Below are 16008 nucleotides of genomic sequence, written 5' to 3' on the forward strand. Positions count from 1 at the left end.
TGGTATTGTGGATTCCTAAGGAGTGTTACAGCAGATTTGAGAAGCACTCTGATTTCTTCACCATATTTGGGTTCTCAGGTGAGTTGCTCACAGACCAAAAGAGAAACTTTGAATCCATTCACTAGAACTTCTGCTTCTTTTCACAGTCTCTTGGTTCTTTATTGGGTAAGCTTTATTTTGTGAAGTAGCCTATGGCCACCAACAAATATTGATTGTCTGAGACATAGTTGGGCCTCTACCAGTCTACCAACAGCAGTGCATTCCATTGGTGCAGAGAGGCTCTCACGGTCTTAGGAGGATCCTTCTTTACAATGCATGAATCTCATCTCCCCACACACAATTTTCTGCATCCTGCCTGCATTTTACCACATAAAAGCATTCTTAGTTTGGCTACGGTCTTTGCAACCCCAAAAGGTCCAGCAGTTTTAGATGTTGGCAGTGCTGGTATTTTGGTCCCAGGATAGAACTGACCAAAGGGGAGTGAGTTAATATCTTTTATTGGACCAACTTCTGTTACTGAAAGACAACAGATTTCAAGCTTACCCAGAGCTTTTCTTCAGCAGTTTTAGAGTCATGACAACCTCAGAACTTCCTTCTTCAATGTATCTGGTACAACTAGCTAATACCTGTATCCATCACCCACTGGCTTCTCCCTCCCCTCCCCCCCCAACCCCATCTCATCTTTAAGCTCAAAGCTGTCTCACTGCACCTGAAAGCTTTCACTGTGGCATTCTGAGGGGATACTATAGTCCACAGTGGCTGCATGTGCCAAATGATTTTCCAGTCACATACTATTCCAATATTGGAATTCTCTCTTCGGGAAGCCTTTAATTCGTCTCCTCCTGAGCATACAAATCCCCTGAAAAGCCAATTCCTTGCCATAGTGCTTGGGGTACCATTTGTAATCAACCAAACAAGACATCAGCATTACCATGCTAGAGTCCCGACCTGTGTGTGACTGAAATCATAGCACTATAGTTTTGCCAAAGAGTCCCTTCATGATTCCTGAATCTGAAAAGCAACTGCAGGGATGTCAGGTCTGTCTGTACCTCTGTGATTGTCTGGAGAGTTGGCCTGTTCTGCATAGCCTCAATTTTCTTTGTCAGTGGAAATTCCCCCACTTTACTGATTGTGCGCCCAACAAACTTTTTGAAACAATTTACGTCTCTTTGGATTCAGTTTTAGATACAAAGCTGTAGGCTAAATCACAGGTCCTTGGTAAATGTATCTGTTTTTGTCAAAAGATTTTAGCCTGCACCAGCATATCATCTAGATATAACAAAACAGGATGAGAGAGGAATGCCATCTAATACCCTCTCAAATGTGGTAGGAGTATTGCTTATGGTGAAACCCACAACTTTATACTGCCACAGGCCTTGTCCTGCTGTGAAAGCAGTTTTTCCCTCCGTCTTTTGGATCCATCTGCACTTGCCAATACATACTTTTAAGATCCAGTGTGGAAAAACAAATTGAACATGCTACGACATCCAGGGTATCATCTGTTCATGAGTGGATGGATAAGAATCCTTTAAAGTGACTTCATTTAATTTTCTATTGCCTACTTAATCTGGTGCTATCTTTTTTTTCTTATCTAGAACTATGAGTGAGGCCCAAGGACTGGGTGAAGGCTCAATTATGCCTTCCTGATATATTTCTTAAGTGGCCTGTAATGCCTCTTCCCTCTTTGCCCCTGATAAAATGATGTGGTTCCATCCACTATCAATCTGGTGCTGGACCAGTGCATTACAGCCTCATTGTTGGATTGGGAGAACAAGTCCCGATTCTTAAGATTTTCTGTTTAAGACTGTTCTGTTGTTCCTCATTTAAACGTGCAGCACTGTGCAAGAACTAATCCAAAAGTAATTCTGAGAGCTCAATTTTATCCCTTTCCCCTTTATAGTTTTCTTCTATGCCAGCAGTTACTACAGCCACTGGTTCATGTTTTGTAACCATAGCTCCTTCTTCACTATTTGCAGCTTGTCAGAAACCATTCAGCAAGTAGTAGAGGGTCCAGACTTCACAACCACAAGTACTTCAGCTGCTAAGATTTCCTTGAGGATCTGGGTCTCAAAAACAGGTCTTCATTCTCTCTTTCCTTTGTTAGAAAGCTACTACACCAGGTAGCTGGTCATAGTTTCTGTCCCTGGAAGCAGAACAATTTGTTCACTGCAAACCAATTGGCTACAAATTATTTGCTTCACCTGGATCACATCTGTAAAGGGAATTTCCATAGATTGGATTTTCAAGACTTTTCCTGGCATTTACTAGTCATTAAAATGCATACAGATTATTAGCTCATCCATTATCTTAACTACAGAGGCTTCAAATTTTTAAACCCAATCCCTTTCCCTGCCCTTCCCCCACCCAACATCTTTGGACCTCTGCACATTCCCCAGTCACTGCCTTGGCAGAGACCAATTTGGTGGTGGTTTTGATCTCTTATTTCCTAGGCTTTTGAGCGAGTATGGCCTAATAACTTAGGCTAGACCACTATCCCAGAGCATTACACTGATTCTATTACATACTGATAGCCAAACTCCCCTTATTGTTGTTAAACTGCCTAGAACTAAAGATGATCTGTGAGGTTGATCCTTGTACCTCAAAGCTTTGCCCCTTCCTCTTGATATTCCGCCTCCTCCCCATCTTCCAAACTAGGTGAGAAGCTTTCACTGGTGACTGTCTGCCCATATTCTATTTACAACAATCTTTTTTATGGCCAAAGTATTTCACAGTAACTCCCCTCGCTCATCCCCCCACACTTACCTAAATGGTCTCCTTTAATTATTGTCAATTTCCCTTGTTTTTCAAACCAAACTTATCACTTTTTTGTAATTGTTCAAAAATGCCATGAACCAAAAATTAGAATCTCCTTTTCAGTCACACGGGAGTAGAGAGCAGTACTAATAGGCTCCTAGCAATTAGCTTCCATCTTCCTCACTAGTGGCTGCTTCTGCTACACTGATGCAAAGAACGAGATTTGAGTTCCATGGAAAATTCCACAGCTGTGGAATGATTCTGGCCTCCTTTCACTTATCTTTATCTGCAAGTCCAATTCCAGCTGAGCATCTATAAGCTGATCCACTGTCCATTTATCCTGAAAGTCCTCATTGCATCTGGATATGACAGGAACACAAGTTTGTGGGTCCTCTGCCAGTTCAGGAGGAGTCGCTTTTCCCTCTTCTTCTAGCTCTTTGCTGTGAACTGGCCATTTCAGACTGATGGCTGGCTCCAAACTGCATATCAAGGGTTAGTACTAGATCTGGATAACTCAGCCTCTTTTCTGGGAGAAGTTCTGCAGCACCATTGGAGCTGGCTGCTAGAAACCTCCTTTTTGGTTAGTTCTCCCAGGCACTGGTTTGAGCTAGGACGTTGAACTGAGGCAAAAAGCCTCCCAGGGAGTTTTTCCATCAAAGATTGTTTCAATTCAAATAATGGGGATTTTGCACTATTTTACATCGTCTTTTCCTCTCCTGAGCCGCCCCCCCCCCGGCATCTGTGACTTACAAATAAGGTAGAAAATGAAGATATCCAGTCTTATTTACCAAAGTCCTCTGGCTGGCCCAATTCCACATCCATGTAGCTGCCTTCCACTGTGATCTATGACACTTATTTCATAGCTCCTTAAGTCCTGGCTGCAGCTCATCTGGTAGTAAGTTCCAAGTTGGCCAAAGCTTTCCTGGCCTCCCCCATTTCATGGAAAATCTTTTGGTAATCTCAATCCAATTTTCCATTCCAGACAAGGAGAATTAAAGATGGCTTGGACTTCCCAATCTGACCAGACCCAGTAGCTGTTCCTCCAGAGATTTCATCTCTGCCTGCAAGTTCGTTCTCAGCTCTTTCCGAGAAACTTCCACATAGTACTTTAAACACCTTTGGCAAAGTGTCCAGCCTTTTGTTGTTAAGTTTCCAGTTCGTGTTTAACTTCTTTTTGGCCATCTGATTTCTGCAACCACTGCCATTATTTGTTCCATTTTGGTTCAACAGGGATATCAGCTCGCAGTTTCTGTCCTGGGAAACTGGATTCCAACCTTGCATCAGTGTGACCCCTTTTCAACCAAACGCTTTGCCAGTTTTGGGAATCTTGTATGTTTTCCATTAGGAGGAGAAATTGATGGAACTAGGTATTTCTTTGTAAACAAACAAGACTGCATTATCCTGTTTCCTCTAAATACAACAAGAATCAAAGAGAAGGAGACCGTTTCTTTGCTCACAGTTCCAAGCCTCTTCTCTGCCAGCACTTTACCCCAAAAAAGTGCTCTGCTTTATCAGGGTCTCGCCACCAGGGCTTCTCTGCTTCCCCCCCTCCCCCATACTTCTGTGGTGTTTCTCTGGCACACACAGAGTTGCAATCAAATGAATCCTCAGCAAAACCCTACCACCTAAATAGCTTGATTTCTGACCATTCCTGCATGGCCTCTGTTTTGAGCACTGGCTCCTACTATAAAGAGCTTGATTGTTTCTTACGTTTATCCTGAATGGGGGTGATTATGCCCACCAGCTTCAATGAGGTTGAAACCAACATAACTGTATATTTGAGATTATAAGGCACTCAAATACTGGATAATTGTGGCTATCAATACAGTCAACTGGTCAGATTAAACTAAACAGGCTCAAAGGCATAATAATAAGGGGACAGGATAGTGGCATAAAAAATTATGACCAGTAAAAAGAAGGAATGAGAGGATTACAAAAGTATATGGACAATGAGAACATCCAGTCACATAAGTTAGGGCATTCTACATATCCTATAAGGGTACCGTCTCATACTTAGGGCATAAACCAATCAGAGTTGGGGGTTATTAGAAAGCTTTCCCTGTTAGGAAACTTGTTTTCCCCTTTCTCACCCATCTGTTATTGGCCATTGCTTATTCAGGATAGTAGACTAGATGCTCTTGTAGTCTGACTCAGCATGGCAATTCTGTGTTCTTATGGATGAAATCAGAGGAGTCATATGCAAAGCTGGGAGCCACTGAGCAGCTCTCTCATGTATATTCTTGTTCCCAGAAGCAAATGGAAGTCTCTCTCCTGGCACCAGTCCCTGGTGTTTCAAGTGTTAAGTATGGCACCAGAAATCCAAGTGAATATTTTCAACATGGAAAAAAGACCCAAAAAGGTAACTGAGGTAGAAGAAAAATTGGGAGGGCTGTTCCAGATCAGTAGACAGTCACTCTATAGGAAGACCAATTAACAGTCAAAATAAAATTGGCCTTCATGGAGTGACTCTCTGCCAATCCAGAGAGAGCTGTGGGGAAGTAGCAAGCAAGAGGAGAACAGAGGGAGGATAGTCCGGTCAAAGAAACTGGAATTATAGAACCGCCAACATATTAAAACATTGATACCATGGACCAAGAGATTGGAAAAAAAAAAATCTTTATGGTTCTCTCCACAAGTTTTTGTTCTTCTGAGCCCACAGATTCCAGAACGTAATAACTTTAAAACAAACACAACAATACTCAAACTAATGTAGGGTTTGGGGGGGTGTTTTTTGTTTTTTTTGACAGCCATCTTGACTGAACTAAAGTTTCTAGCCTTGGACATTTATGGGTAAGGTCAAAATGAATGTGTTTTAATATCTTATTTTACACACAGAGTCTATTTTCAATTATACCATGACTTGTATTTTAAACTATTTCTTATGAGAATTAAGCATAATAAAAGATTTAAATGACCTAGTCCAAGCAATTTTTGTAAAGTTAAAATCTAGATGAGCTAGTAGAATTTGATAGAAATATGCACTATAAACATGATGTGCTATTTGCCCGTAATTGTAGCCTTGTTCTCTGATGTTATCATAAAAATGTCTAGTTTTGATGCTGCAATTAAAAAGTGCTCCCAAAGTCCGTGCTACACTAGGCTTCCCCTGCAGCTCAACCAGTAGTTACACAGGTGAGCACATACAAAAAGATGCTCCTTCAGATATGGAATGGACATAGAAGCAATCTGTAATTTACAGAAACATCTATTCTTGCTCCACTCATCAATTCACCCTCAAACAATACACAGGCACACTTGCAAATCTTAATAGATTATTAAACATGGCACCTTCAAAGAGCATGGATATATCAAATCAACTTTTAATCAATTAAAATAATTTTACATTTAAAGTCGTAGTTCTAGCTTTCAATTAATTTCCATTATCTGTTGTTTATCCCTGCTAAGATGAAAAAGGATTCTTTACTGCGACTGTCCTTTTTCATTTAGCAGACACCCCTCCAGACACACACACTTACTTTAAAAGGAATTCAACACATTGTAAGTACCATTTACATAGAATCACATCTTGGTCTCAGTATCTATTTTTTTGAATAAGCTCAGTTTTGGAGATAGCATTCATTCGTTAACCGCTGCTGGAGTGCCAACAGTGGAATATAGGACTTTGTATAGAAACATAGTGGCTCTTCCTAGCCTCATTTGAAAACAAAAAAGAAATCAGTTATATATGCCATGAAGCATACAACACCCTGTAAACTTTCAAACCATTTAACTTGACAATCAGTACAGTTTTAAATAATTTCAGAACTGCACATTTTAGAAGTCATTTCCACATGAAGAGCGAACCTATCTCCTCCTTATCTAGATAAGCCTCAACCCTTACATGAACATAGCACCTCTGAGGATTAAAGAGTAATTCAGTCTCCATGCTCACCATCAAACATTGGCCTCCCCTGCTGGAACTGCCAAAAGGGTGCTGAGATGTTTATTTGAACTATATTGAAATAGATCAGACTCTCATTTCATACAGATACTGGATACTAAATTTTTTTCTACTGACCTGGCTGAACTTTGAACTAGTGATTTTTTTAAAAAAAAGTCTCAGTAGTGGATTAGCACAGAATTTTTATTTTGAAATGTTATCTTGAGAAACACTTCTAAAGAAGAGTGGTATGTTTGTGTTAAAAGTTCACTGTATTTCTGGTCGATTTATAGAAGGGATTAGTGAAGTTGTTCCTACCAACAAAACAGTTAAAAATATTTAATGCGACAGAAGGCTGAGGTGAGTTCCAAATATCATCAGGTACTTTACTCTTCTAGAAGCACATATGGAAAAAGCGATCCATATCACAAAGACATCACCCCAACAGGATTGCCTGTGCGGTTAGTAGAGAGGTTAAGACTAAATGAGCATATAGACCACTACTCTCATCCCCTAGTCAGGGGATCTTAATAGGGATAAACCCATTTTAGCAGGGATTAAACCTTCCTTCAAGTCAGAGCTGAGACATTGATAAGAGTGCTTAGGCAGAAATTCTGCACTATTGCCCTCCATGCCAAACCTATCCTATACATAAAGAGACATTCCCAGGGCTGTCAACACACCGCCTTTCACAAGTAGTAAGTACTCTAAAATATATTAAGTGGTACTGGAGAGTGTGCTCCTCAGAACATGGTCTCACAACAACTGATCAAACAATCTTTTTAAAATTTAGTTGTGTTACTATTAACACCATCAGAATTCAGAAGTGAAATCTATTTTCTAAGAAAGATGTTCTCTGCCTTGATTGGTCCTGCTTTGAGCAGGGGGTTGGACTAGATGACCTCCTGAGGTCCCTTCCAACCCTAATATTCTATGATTCTATGTTATTTGATAATGTTTCTGAATGCAGAGTCAAATGAAAAACTGATCAGGAGATTCAGACATAATAGCATCACTAACTTGTAGTACTATCTAGCTTCTTCCCCTTGCAAAAAGTTAAAAAATATTAACCCTTAAACAAATGAAATGCTAAAACTAATTATGGTATATTTATTCCAAATTACTCCTATGCAAACCTGTAAAAAAAGTGCTCTCTTACTCATTTCTCATGTAGAAATACATAGATCGCATTTGAAAGTTTTCAACTGGAGATTTTACTAGAGTTTAAGGATTTAGGTCATATCTATGCTACAGCTGTTAAGTGGCATAGCTACAGGTAGCATCACTATAGCGCCATAGTAGAGACACTTCCTATATTAACTGAAGGGGTCCCCCTCACTTTGATATAGTTAACTCACCACTACGAGAGGAAGAGCCCAAAATCATTTTTCCATCCATCTAGCAGCAGCTGCACTGGGAGTTAAGTTGACCTAACTATAGTGCTCAAGGTGCAAATTGTTTCACAGATGAGAGATGTAGCTAGGTTGATCTAGGTTAAGTTTAGACCAGGCCTCAGTCACATGAAGCAAGACTTTCATCAACAGATTTACAAGTATTAGAAATAAATTACCTGACCCAGAGCCAGAAGTAGTCATATCATAAATTAAATCTTTTAAAGTAGTTCCTTCTGATATAAAAGGGCGATCCAATGAGGGATCTTCTTCACTTGGTACACGATGATGAATGACAGTACGATTATGGCAGATATACAGAATCAACATTAATGAAATGCAAACAAAACAGACTGGTCCAGCAATGATAGCTGCCAGTTCCACAGGTCCCAGATTAGAAGATGATTCTCCAGAAGTAGGGCCTAAAAAATGGAGGTAAAAAAGAAAAGTAATGTTACTATTTTGTAATAGCAAATATGTTTTTAACAAAGGGTTCATTTTTTAGTATTTGTGGAAGTATATTGCATCGGATAATGGTCTTTGAAGAATTCTTTTAATGCATTTTATTTCAGTAAACACAGTCTTAACTCAGCTCTTTGAGAGTCATTGGTATATATTATGGAGACTGAAGCTACATACATTAAAGTACAGGGAAGTTAGAAAGATTTATACACATTCGATGCAAGCCATAAAGCATTATGACGCAAGAGACTTCTTAGGTACTATTCTGTACTATTACCAGCAGGAGAGTGAGTTTGTGTGTGGGGGGGGGTGGAGGGTGAGAAAACCTGGATTTGTGCTGGAAATGGCCCAACTTGATGATCACTTTAGATAAGCTATTACCAGCAGGACAGTGGGGTGGGAGGAGGTATTGTTTCATGATCTCTGTGTGTATATAAAGTCTGCTGCAGTTTCCACGGTATGCATCCGATGAAGTGAGCTGTAGCTCACGAAAGCTCATGCTCAAATAAATTGGTTAGTCTCTAAGGTGCCACAAGTACTCCTTTGCTTTTTGCGAATACAGACTAACACGGCTGTTACTCTGAAACCTTTCATTCTGTACTTAGTGGTTTATTTCTTGATATACACCTTCAAAATAATATTTAGGAAGTCTGATGGATGCCCTGGTCTGCCGTCAGAATCATAGTTCTGGAAGGGACCTCAAGAGGCCATCTAGTCCAGCCCCTTGCACTCACAGCAGGACTAAGTAGTATCTAGACCAGTGCTTCTCAAGCTCTCTGATGTGGGAGGACCAGCAATTTTTCCCCCCCAATGTGCATGCAGACCAGCAGCCGATGGGTCGCGGACCGGCATCGGTCCGCGGACCACCACTTTGAGTAGCACTGATCTAGATCATCTAGGACAGCTCTTAAAAAATCTCCAGTGATGGAAATTCCACAACCTTCCTATGTAAATTATTCTATTCCAGTGTTTAACTAAACCGCCCTTTTTGCAATTTAAGCCCATTGCTTCTTGTCCTGTCCTCTGAGGTTAAGGAGAACAATTTTTTTTCCTCTCCTCCTTTTTAACAATCTTTTATGTACTTGAAAACTTATGTCCTCTCTCAGTCTTTTCTTCTCCAGATTAAAAGAACCCAATTTTTTCCCCCCCAATCTTCCCACATTGGTCGTATTTTCTAGACCTTTGATCATTTTTATTGCTTTTCTCTGGACTTTCTCCAATTTGGCCACCTCTGTATTGAAATGGGGCACCCAGAACTGGACACAATACTCCAGTTGAGGCCTAATCAGCACGGAGTAGAGCAGAAGAATCACTTCTCATGTTTTGCTTACAACACTCCTGCTACTACATCCCAGAATGATGTTTGCTTTTTTTGCAACAGCATTACACAGTTGACTCATTTAGTTTGTGATCCGCTATGACGCCCAGATCCTTTCTGCAGTACTCTTTCTTAGGCAGTCGTTTCCCATTTTGTGTGTGCGCGCAACTGTTTACTCATTCCTAAGTGAAGTACTTTGCATTTGCCCCTATTGAATTTCATCCTATTTATTCAGACAATTTTTCCAGATCATTTTGAATTTTAATCTTATCCTCCAAAGCACTTGCAACCTCTCCCAGCTTGGAATCATCCGCAAACTTTGTAAGTGTACTCTAATTGATGAAGACCCAGACCCTGCAGGACCCCACTTGCTATGCCCTTCCAGCTAAATTCTGAAGCACTGATGATTACTCTGGGAATGATTTTCAAATAGTTAAGCATCCACCTTATAGTAACTCCATCTAGATAAGGGGTCTCAAACACATGGCCTGCGGGGCTATTTCCTGTGGCCCGCCAAGCTCCCACTCCCCACCTACCTCCAGGCCAGGAGTGGGCAAACTGCAGCCCATGGGGAAGTTGGAATGGGGGCGGGGGCAGTGAGGGGAGGGTTTCAGTAATGCAGCCCTCGGGCCAATGCACTAGTCCTCATGTGGCCCTCGTGGTCATTTGAGTTTGAGACCCCTGATCTAGATTGTATTTCCCTAGTTTATGAGGTCATGCTAGAGCCTTACTAAAGTCAAGATCTCTCACATCTACCACTTCCCTCCCCCATCCACAAGGCTTGTTACCCCTGTCAAAGAAAGCTATCAGGTTTGACACCATTTGTTCTTGACAAATCCATGCTGTTACTTATTACCTTCTCTTCAAGGTGTTTGCAAATTGATTGCTCCATTATCTTCCAGGTACTGAAGTTAAGCTGACTGGTCTGTAATTCCCCAGTTGTCCTTATTTCCCTTTTTATAGATAGGCACTACATTTGCTCCTTTTCAGTCTTCTGGAATCTCTCCCATCTTCCATGACTTTTCAAAGATAAATCACTAGTGGCTCAGATATCTCTGAGTATTCTAGGGTGTATTTCATCAGGCCATAGTGACTTCAAGGCATCTAACTTGTCTAAGTAATTTTTAAGTTGTTCTTTCCCTATTTCAGCCTCTGATCCTATCTCATTTTCATTGGCATTTACTATGTTAAGACTTTCAATCACTACTAACCTTTTTGGTGATAACTGAAACAAAGAAGTCATTTAGCACTTCTGCCATCTCCACTGTTTTCTGTTCTGGTTTTTCCCCACCTTCATGTTTACTTGTACTCAGTTTAGTTTCCTTAACCTTTATAATGAGCTTCATTGATTTTACTTTAAAAATTACTTTAAAATTACTTTAGAAAACAAAAATCTTTACCTGGTGTTGGAATTTGAAGTTCTATTTTATTGCAGTAGTCTGTGACACAGCAGTAAGGCGCAGTAACAACTCCATCCTTTGACGAGAGGGCACAAACAAATGGCCTGTCTCGTGGAATCAGATCAACTTCTGCTATGCACATGCTATTGTGTATGAGTCTGTCTGGAGTCCGTGTTACTGACGCAAAGCAGAGCCCATCCGTCACACATGTAAAGTTGTCTTTTGTACAGAGATGGCAAAAACACTGTAATGCTGTATTAAAAGGAAAGAGGTTGCGGTAGTCATGTTAAGCAATGTTAGAACTATGAAACTGTCAAAAAGTAAGTGGCAGAAACATTTTCCCTGATGCCACTTTTCAAAGCTATGTACTGCATCATAACACAAAATGCAAATATGATGCCTCTTAATAGGCTAACACAATAAGGGAGTGGGAAAGAGGATTATAACAGGAAGCTTGCTTCAGCTTTGACTAGGTATAGATGAACCATACATACATACATACACACACACCCCACAGATGCAACACCCATGACCTGAATGTAAGTCTGCTAAAAAATAGAAAGGTGAATTTTGAAATTCACTGTAATGTGTACAACAACGTAACACCTGAAGTATTAAGGACCCAATCCTGCTCCTTCTGAAGTCAACATTCAGTTTGTTTCAATGGAAACAAAAGCACATCGTTAGCGTGGAAGATCCACCACACAGTGTTAGCCACATGTCATGCATTAAAGGCACATTGTATTTCCCAACAGTTTATGCGCTCCCCACCCAAGGGGTGAAGTTCTTTAAAGGACTTATCCAACTCCCATTTAACTCAATGGGATCACTCCTTTTGACTTTAATGGGAGTTAGACTGGGTCCTTGTTGTCAGGCTACCGAAGGAAACTTCCACATCTAGAGTACAGGCACTACAATGGCACAGCTATAGCGCTATAGCTATGCTACTGTAGTACCAGTAGTGTAGACAAAAGGTCTTTTCCCACTACGTAATGGTAGATAGTTTGACTGAAGCATGTGTACACACCTGGGGGTTAGGTTGGCATAACTTGGACACTCAGGGCTGTGAAATTTTCAAGAGCCTTCAGAAGGAAGCCTACTACGTTTATGCATGGAAGGGCTATAGAGGAAAAAAGTGCTATTGACCAAAAGACAATCAACTAAAGAAGCTAATTCAATATCAACATCCCACCCCCATCTATTTGTTGAGAGTGTGTGAGAGTGCAAGCGAGCATGCACACACGCTACAGGTTCAAGTTTGTTCCTCGGATAACATTTCTCTTTTGGTCCTCCCAAGATCTTGCCAAGGAACTCCAGCAAATAGAGGTACATGAGGAATTACTATTTCAAAAGTAAAGAAAAGTTTAAGTTCGATGCCATCTGTATAAAGACACAATGAAGGACAAAAGCAAAGGATCTTTGCTTGCAAGCACACCTTTAATGAAACATGCAGTTGTCTTAATTACACCAGTTAGTACAAGTGAAAGCTTAAAACATTCATGGACAAAATCCAAAGTGTAGAAGACACACCAAGTAGTAATGAAGTGCAGGGATAACCAGAGGTGATAAGACAACTAGAAAAAACTTCAGCACTGTGCCTTGAAGTCTCACTTGTCTTCAAATGCTACACTCACAGTGTTTAGTTCTGAAGTGTAAAATATGAAAAAGAATTAAAATAAGTGCATTAAAAATTACGGGACTGGAGGGTTTGATCATTCAAGAAGATTAGAACAACTAAAGGACCCAATCCTACCCTCTGCCCATGGATCTCATCCCGCCTCCATGGAGGGATGTTGGATGCTTCCATGGCAGTGTTCCCATCTTTCCCTGAACAGCATAAAGAACTTTTGGTGGTAGGGGAAGATCAAGGGAGAAGTAAGATGGAGCAGTGTTCCCTTCTCTCCCTGCCTGCCTCCCCACCAAGCCCTAGAGATTTTAAAGGAATGGTAATACAGAGTGGGCATTACCTTTTCCACCAAACTTCTTCCAACGTAGGGAATCCCACTTTAAAAGGACATGGACAAGGGAGGCCCTATGGTAGGAAAGAGGTGAATTGGAGGATGCCCTGAAATCCATGGGGGTTAGCCCTGCAGCTCAATCTAAGGGAAGGCTTACAGTATGGTAAGAATTCTGTTCAGATTGCCTTAGAATTTTCCTCTCCCTTTATCTCTGCTTGTACATTTCACCATAGGATGAGGAGATCTGGCTCCAAATATATACAACTTGGAAAACAAGAAACCGAGAACAAGGTCTAAAAATATAAAAAGGGTGTAAATGCTAAGGAGTTTAAATGATTTGATTTGTTTAGGATAGACCAAGGAGACGCAAGGAACTGTTACCAACCTTTCCATAACTGCGGTTCTTTGAGATGTGTTGCATGCCTCCTCCATTCCTCTGTAGGTGTATCTGTGCTTCAGTGCACAGTTGGAGAGTTTTCTCCCCATATAGTGGTATCTATCGGGGCAGCACAAGCACCCTCCACTGCCTCATGCATGCATACATACAGGGCAGAGCCACTCCTGACCCACCTCAGTTCCTTCCAGAAAGATGCTGATAGAAAGGGGGAAGAAAAGCGAATCACAGAATGGACATGTGAAACACACTTCGAAGAGCAACAGTTACAAAAAGGTTAGTAATAGTTTCTTCTTTTGTGAACGATTGCACATTCTCATTCTACTGTAGGTGACTCACAAGTAATCCAAACTGGAGGTGGGCTTGGAATCTATTAGAACAGGGACTGGAGGAACACTCGTCCAAAACTGGCAAAATCTCTAGACCACAGAGATTACATACAACGAGGCAAAACATATGACTAATGATCAGGACTAATGACTAATGCCATTCTGCAAATGTCTAATATGGGAAAGTAATCCAGAAAGGCCACAGAATCTTCTTAGGACCTAGTCAAATGACCCAACGCTCTATCCAGATGCATCATGTTAGCCAACTGATAACATAACCAAATACAACTGGATAGTCAAGATGAGATCCTCTGAGTGAATAATGGACAGCCTTTCATTGTGTGTGCAAAAAATGATGAACAGCTGTGTCAAAGACCCAAAAGGCTTAATTCCAGTCTAGATTAAAAGAAAGCTTAAAAACATTTAAAATATGAAACCTCTCCTCACCTTCACTGAGCTTCTTCACAAAGCCTCATTAGTTAATATGAAAACTGGAAGCCTCCTTAGACAGACGCCTTGGGTGAAGATGAAGACAAACTTAGTGTAGAAAACTGTATACAGAGAATCTGACACCAAGCACCCTCAAGTCCCCACTCTTCTGACTGACATGATGGCCACCAAAAACACCACCTTCACAGAAAAGTGCAATATGGAGCATATCACCAGATGCTCAAAGGGGAACCATCAGCTTGGCTAAGACTAGATTCAAGCTCCATGAGTAGGGACCTATCAAATTCACAGCCATGAAAAACGCATCCCAGACTGTGAAATCTAGTTTTCCCCCTATGAAATCTGGTCTTATTGTGTGCTTTTACCCTATACCATACAGGTTTAACAGGAGAGACCAGCATTTCTCAAATTGGGGATCCTGACCCAATTAGGGAGTTGCAGGAGATCACAAGGTTATTTGCAGGGGAGGAGGGGCCATAGTATTGCCACCCTTACTTCTGCGCTGCCTTCAGAGCTGGGCGGCTGGAGAGTAGCTGCTGTTGGCTGGGCACCCAGCTTTGAAGGCAGTGCCCTGCCAGCAGCAGCGCAGAAGGGAGAGTGGCATGGTATAGTATTGCCACCCTTACTTCTGCGCTGCTGCCTTCAGAGCTGGGCAGTTGGAGAGTGGCAGCTGCTGACTGAGGAATAATGGAAGGTAGAGTGATCATTCAGAATTTCAGTTTCTTTAGGAATTTGTTTAACTCACTCAGATCTAAAATAGCCTGAGACACCTCCCCCACTTTGTTTTCAGGATCCGGAAGCATCTGTAGTAAAAACCCTTTCCCCTGAGCAACAGAGGGACCTCTTCTATAGCCCCTACAAGAAGTGACTGTATCTCTCGTAACTTGGCATTGTGAAAGATGTCCCTGAAGAGGAACAGGGAAGAGGCAGGGGGAAATAGAAGGTTGTAACCCACTTCAACGATCTTTAGAACTCCATGCATCCAGTGATATGGGCCCAAGTACAAAGGAAACAGGATAGTGTTTTGGGGGGGTGGGGGAGTGGGAAAAGGGGGCAGATAAAAATAATCAAGGAAGGAAAAGATGGTACCTTTCTTAATTTTAACAATTGTAAGGTATTCTTAAACTGGTACTCTGTCCTTGACTAAACCATCAAAATGCGTGCTTGGAGAATGCAGCCTGCCTCAATGTACTGGCAGCTGCAGGAATGAAAGGTGATGGTGGATGTGTTTTGTAACGTGTACTCTTCCCCCCTTGACAGGTCCTGGATTCGAGGTACAAACTCCAGAAATGGCTGGGTCTGATGTGGATGGAAGGACTTTGCCACCAGAGTATAAATTCCCAGCGACTTCAGCATTGCTCTGTGTCCTTGAGATATTGCAGATCCTCACTCTTTCTGGAAAAAAGAGTGACAGCCTCAAAGGTGAGGTCCTGGATTGTCTGTTGAACCTTTGGGTGAAGACCAGAGGACTGCAACCATGAAGACTGTTGCAGAATAAAGGAAGAGGCCATGCAGTGAGCTGCAGAGTTATAGAATATCAGGGTTGGAAAGGACCTCAGGAGGTCATCTAGTCAAACCCCCTGCTCAAAGGCAGGACCAATCCCCAATTTTTGCCCCAAATCCCTAAATGGCCCCCTCAAGGATTGAACTCACAACTCTGGGTTTAGCAGGC

At 41.4% G+C, this 16008-nt stretch overlaps 1 protein-coding gene across 5 annotated transcripts in view; it reads right to left on the bottom strand.

Annotated features, from left to right (window-relative positions):
* Positions 1-16008, bottom strand: part of TGFBR1 (transforming growth factor beta receptor 1) — a 74210-nt gene that overhangs the window by 50515 nt on the left and 7687 nt on the right. For 3 of the 5 annotated variants that reach the window (XM_073332548.2, XM_073332549.2, XM_073332550.2), the window contains exons 2-3: positions 11206-11457; positions 8205-8447 (exon numbers count right to left, since the gene is read on the bottom strand). The exons of 1 other annotated variant lie outside the window; for it this stretch is intronic. In XM_073332548.2, coding sequence (XP_073188649.1) covers positions 8205-8447; positions 11206-11457 — 495 coding nt within the window. Of the gene's footprint in view, positions 1-8204; positions 8448-11205; positions 11458-13548; positions 13617-16008 lie in introns of those variants that run through there. One more of the 5 variants, XM_073332552.2, reaches the window with a different exon arrangement.

This window comes from Lepidochelys kempii, chromosome 2 (assembly GCF_965140285.1).
Source record: "Lepidochelys kempii isolate rLepKem1 chromosome 2, rLepKem1.hap1, whole genome shotgun sequence".
Classification (NCBI taxonomy): domain Eukaryota; kingdom Metazoa; phylum Chordata; order Testudines; family Cheloniidae; genus Lepidochelys; species Lepidochelys kempii.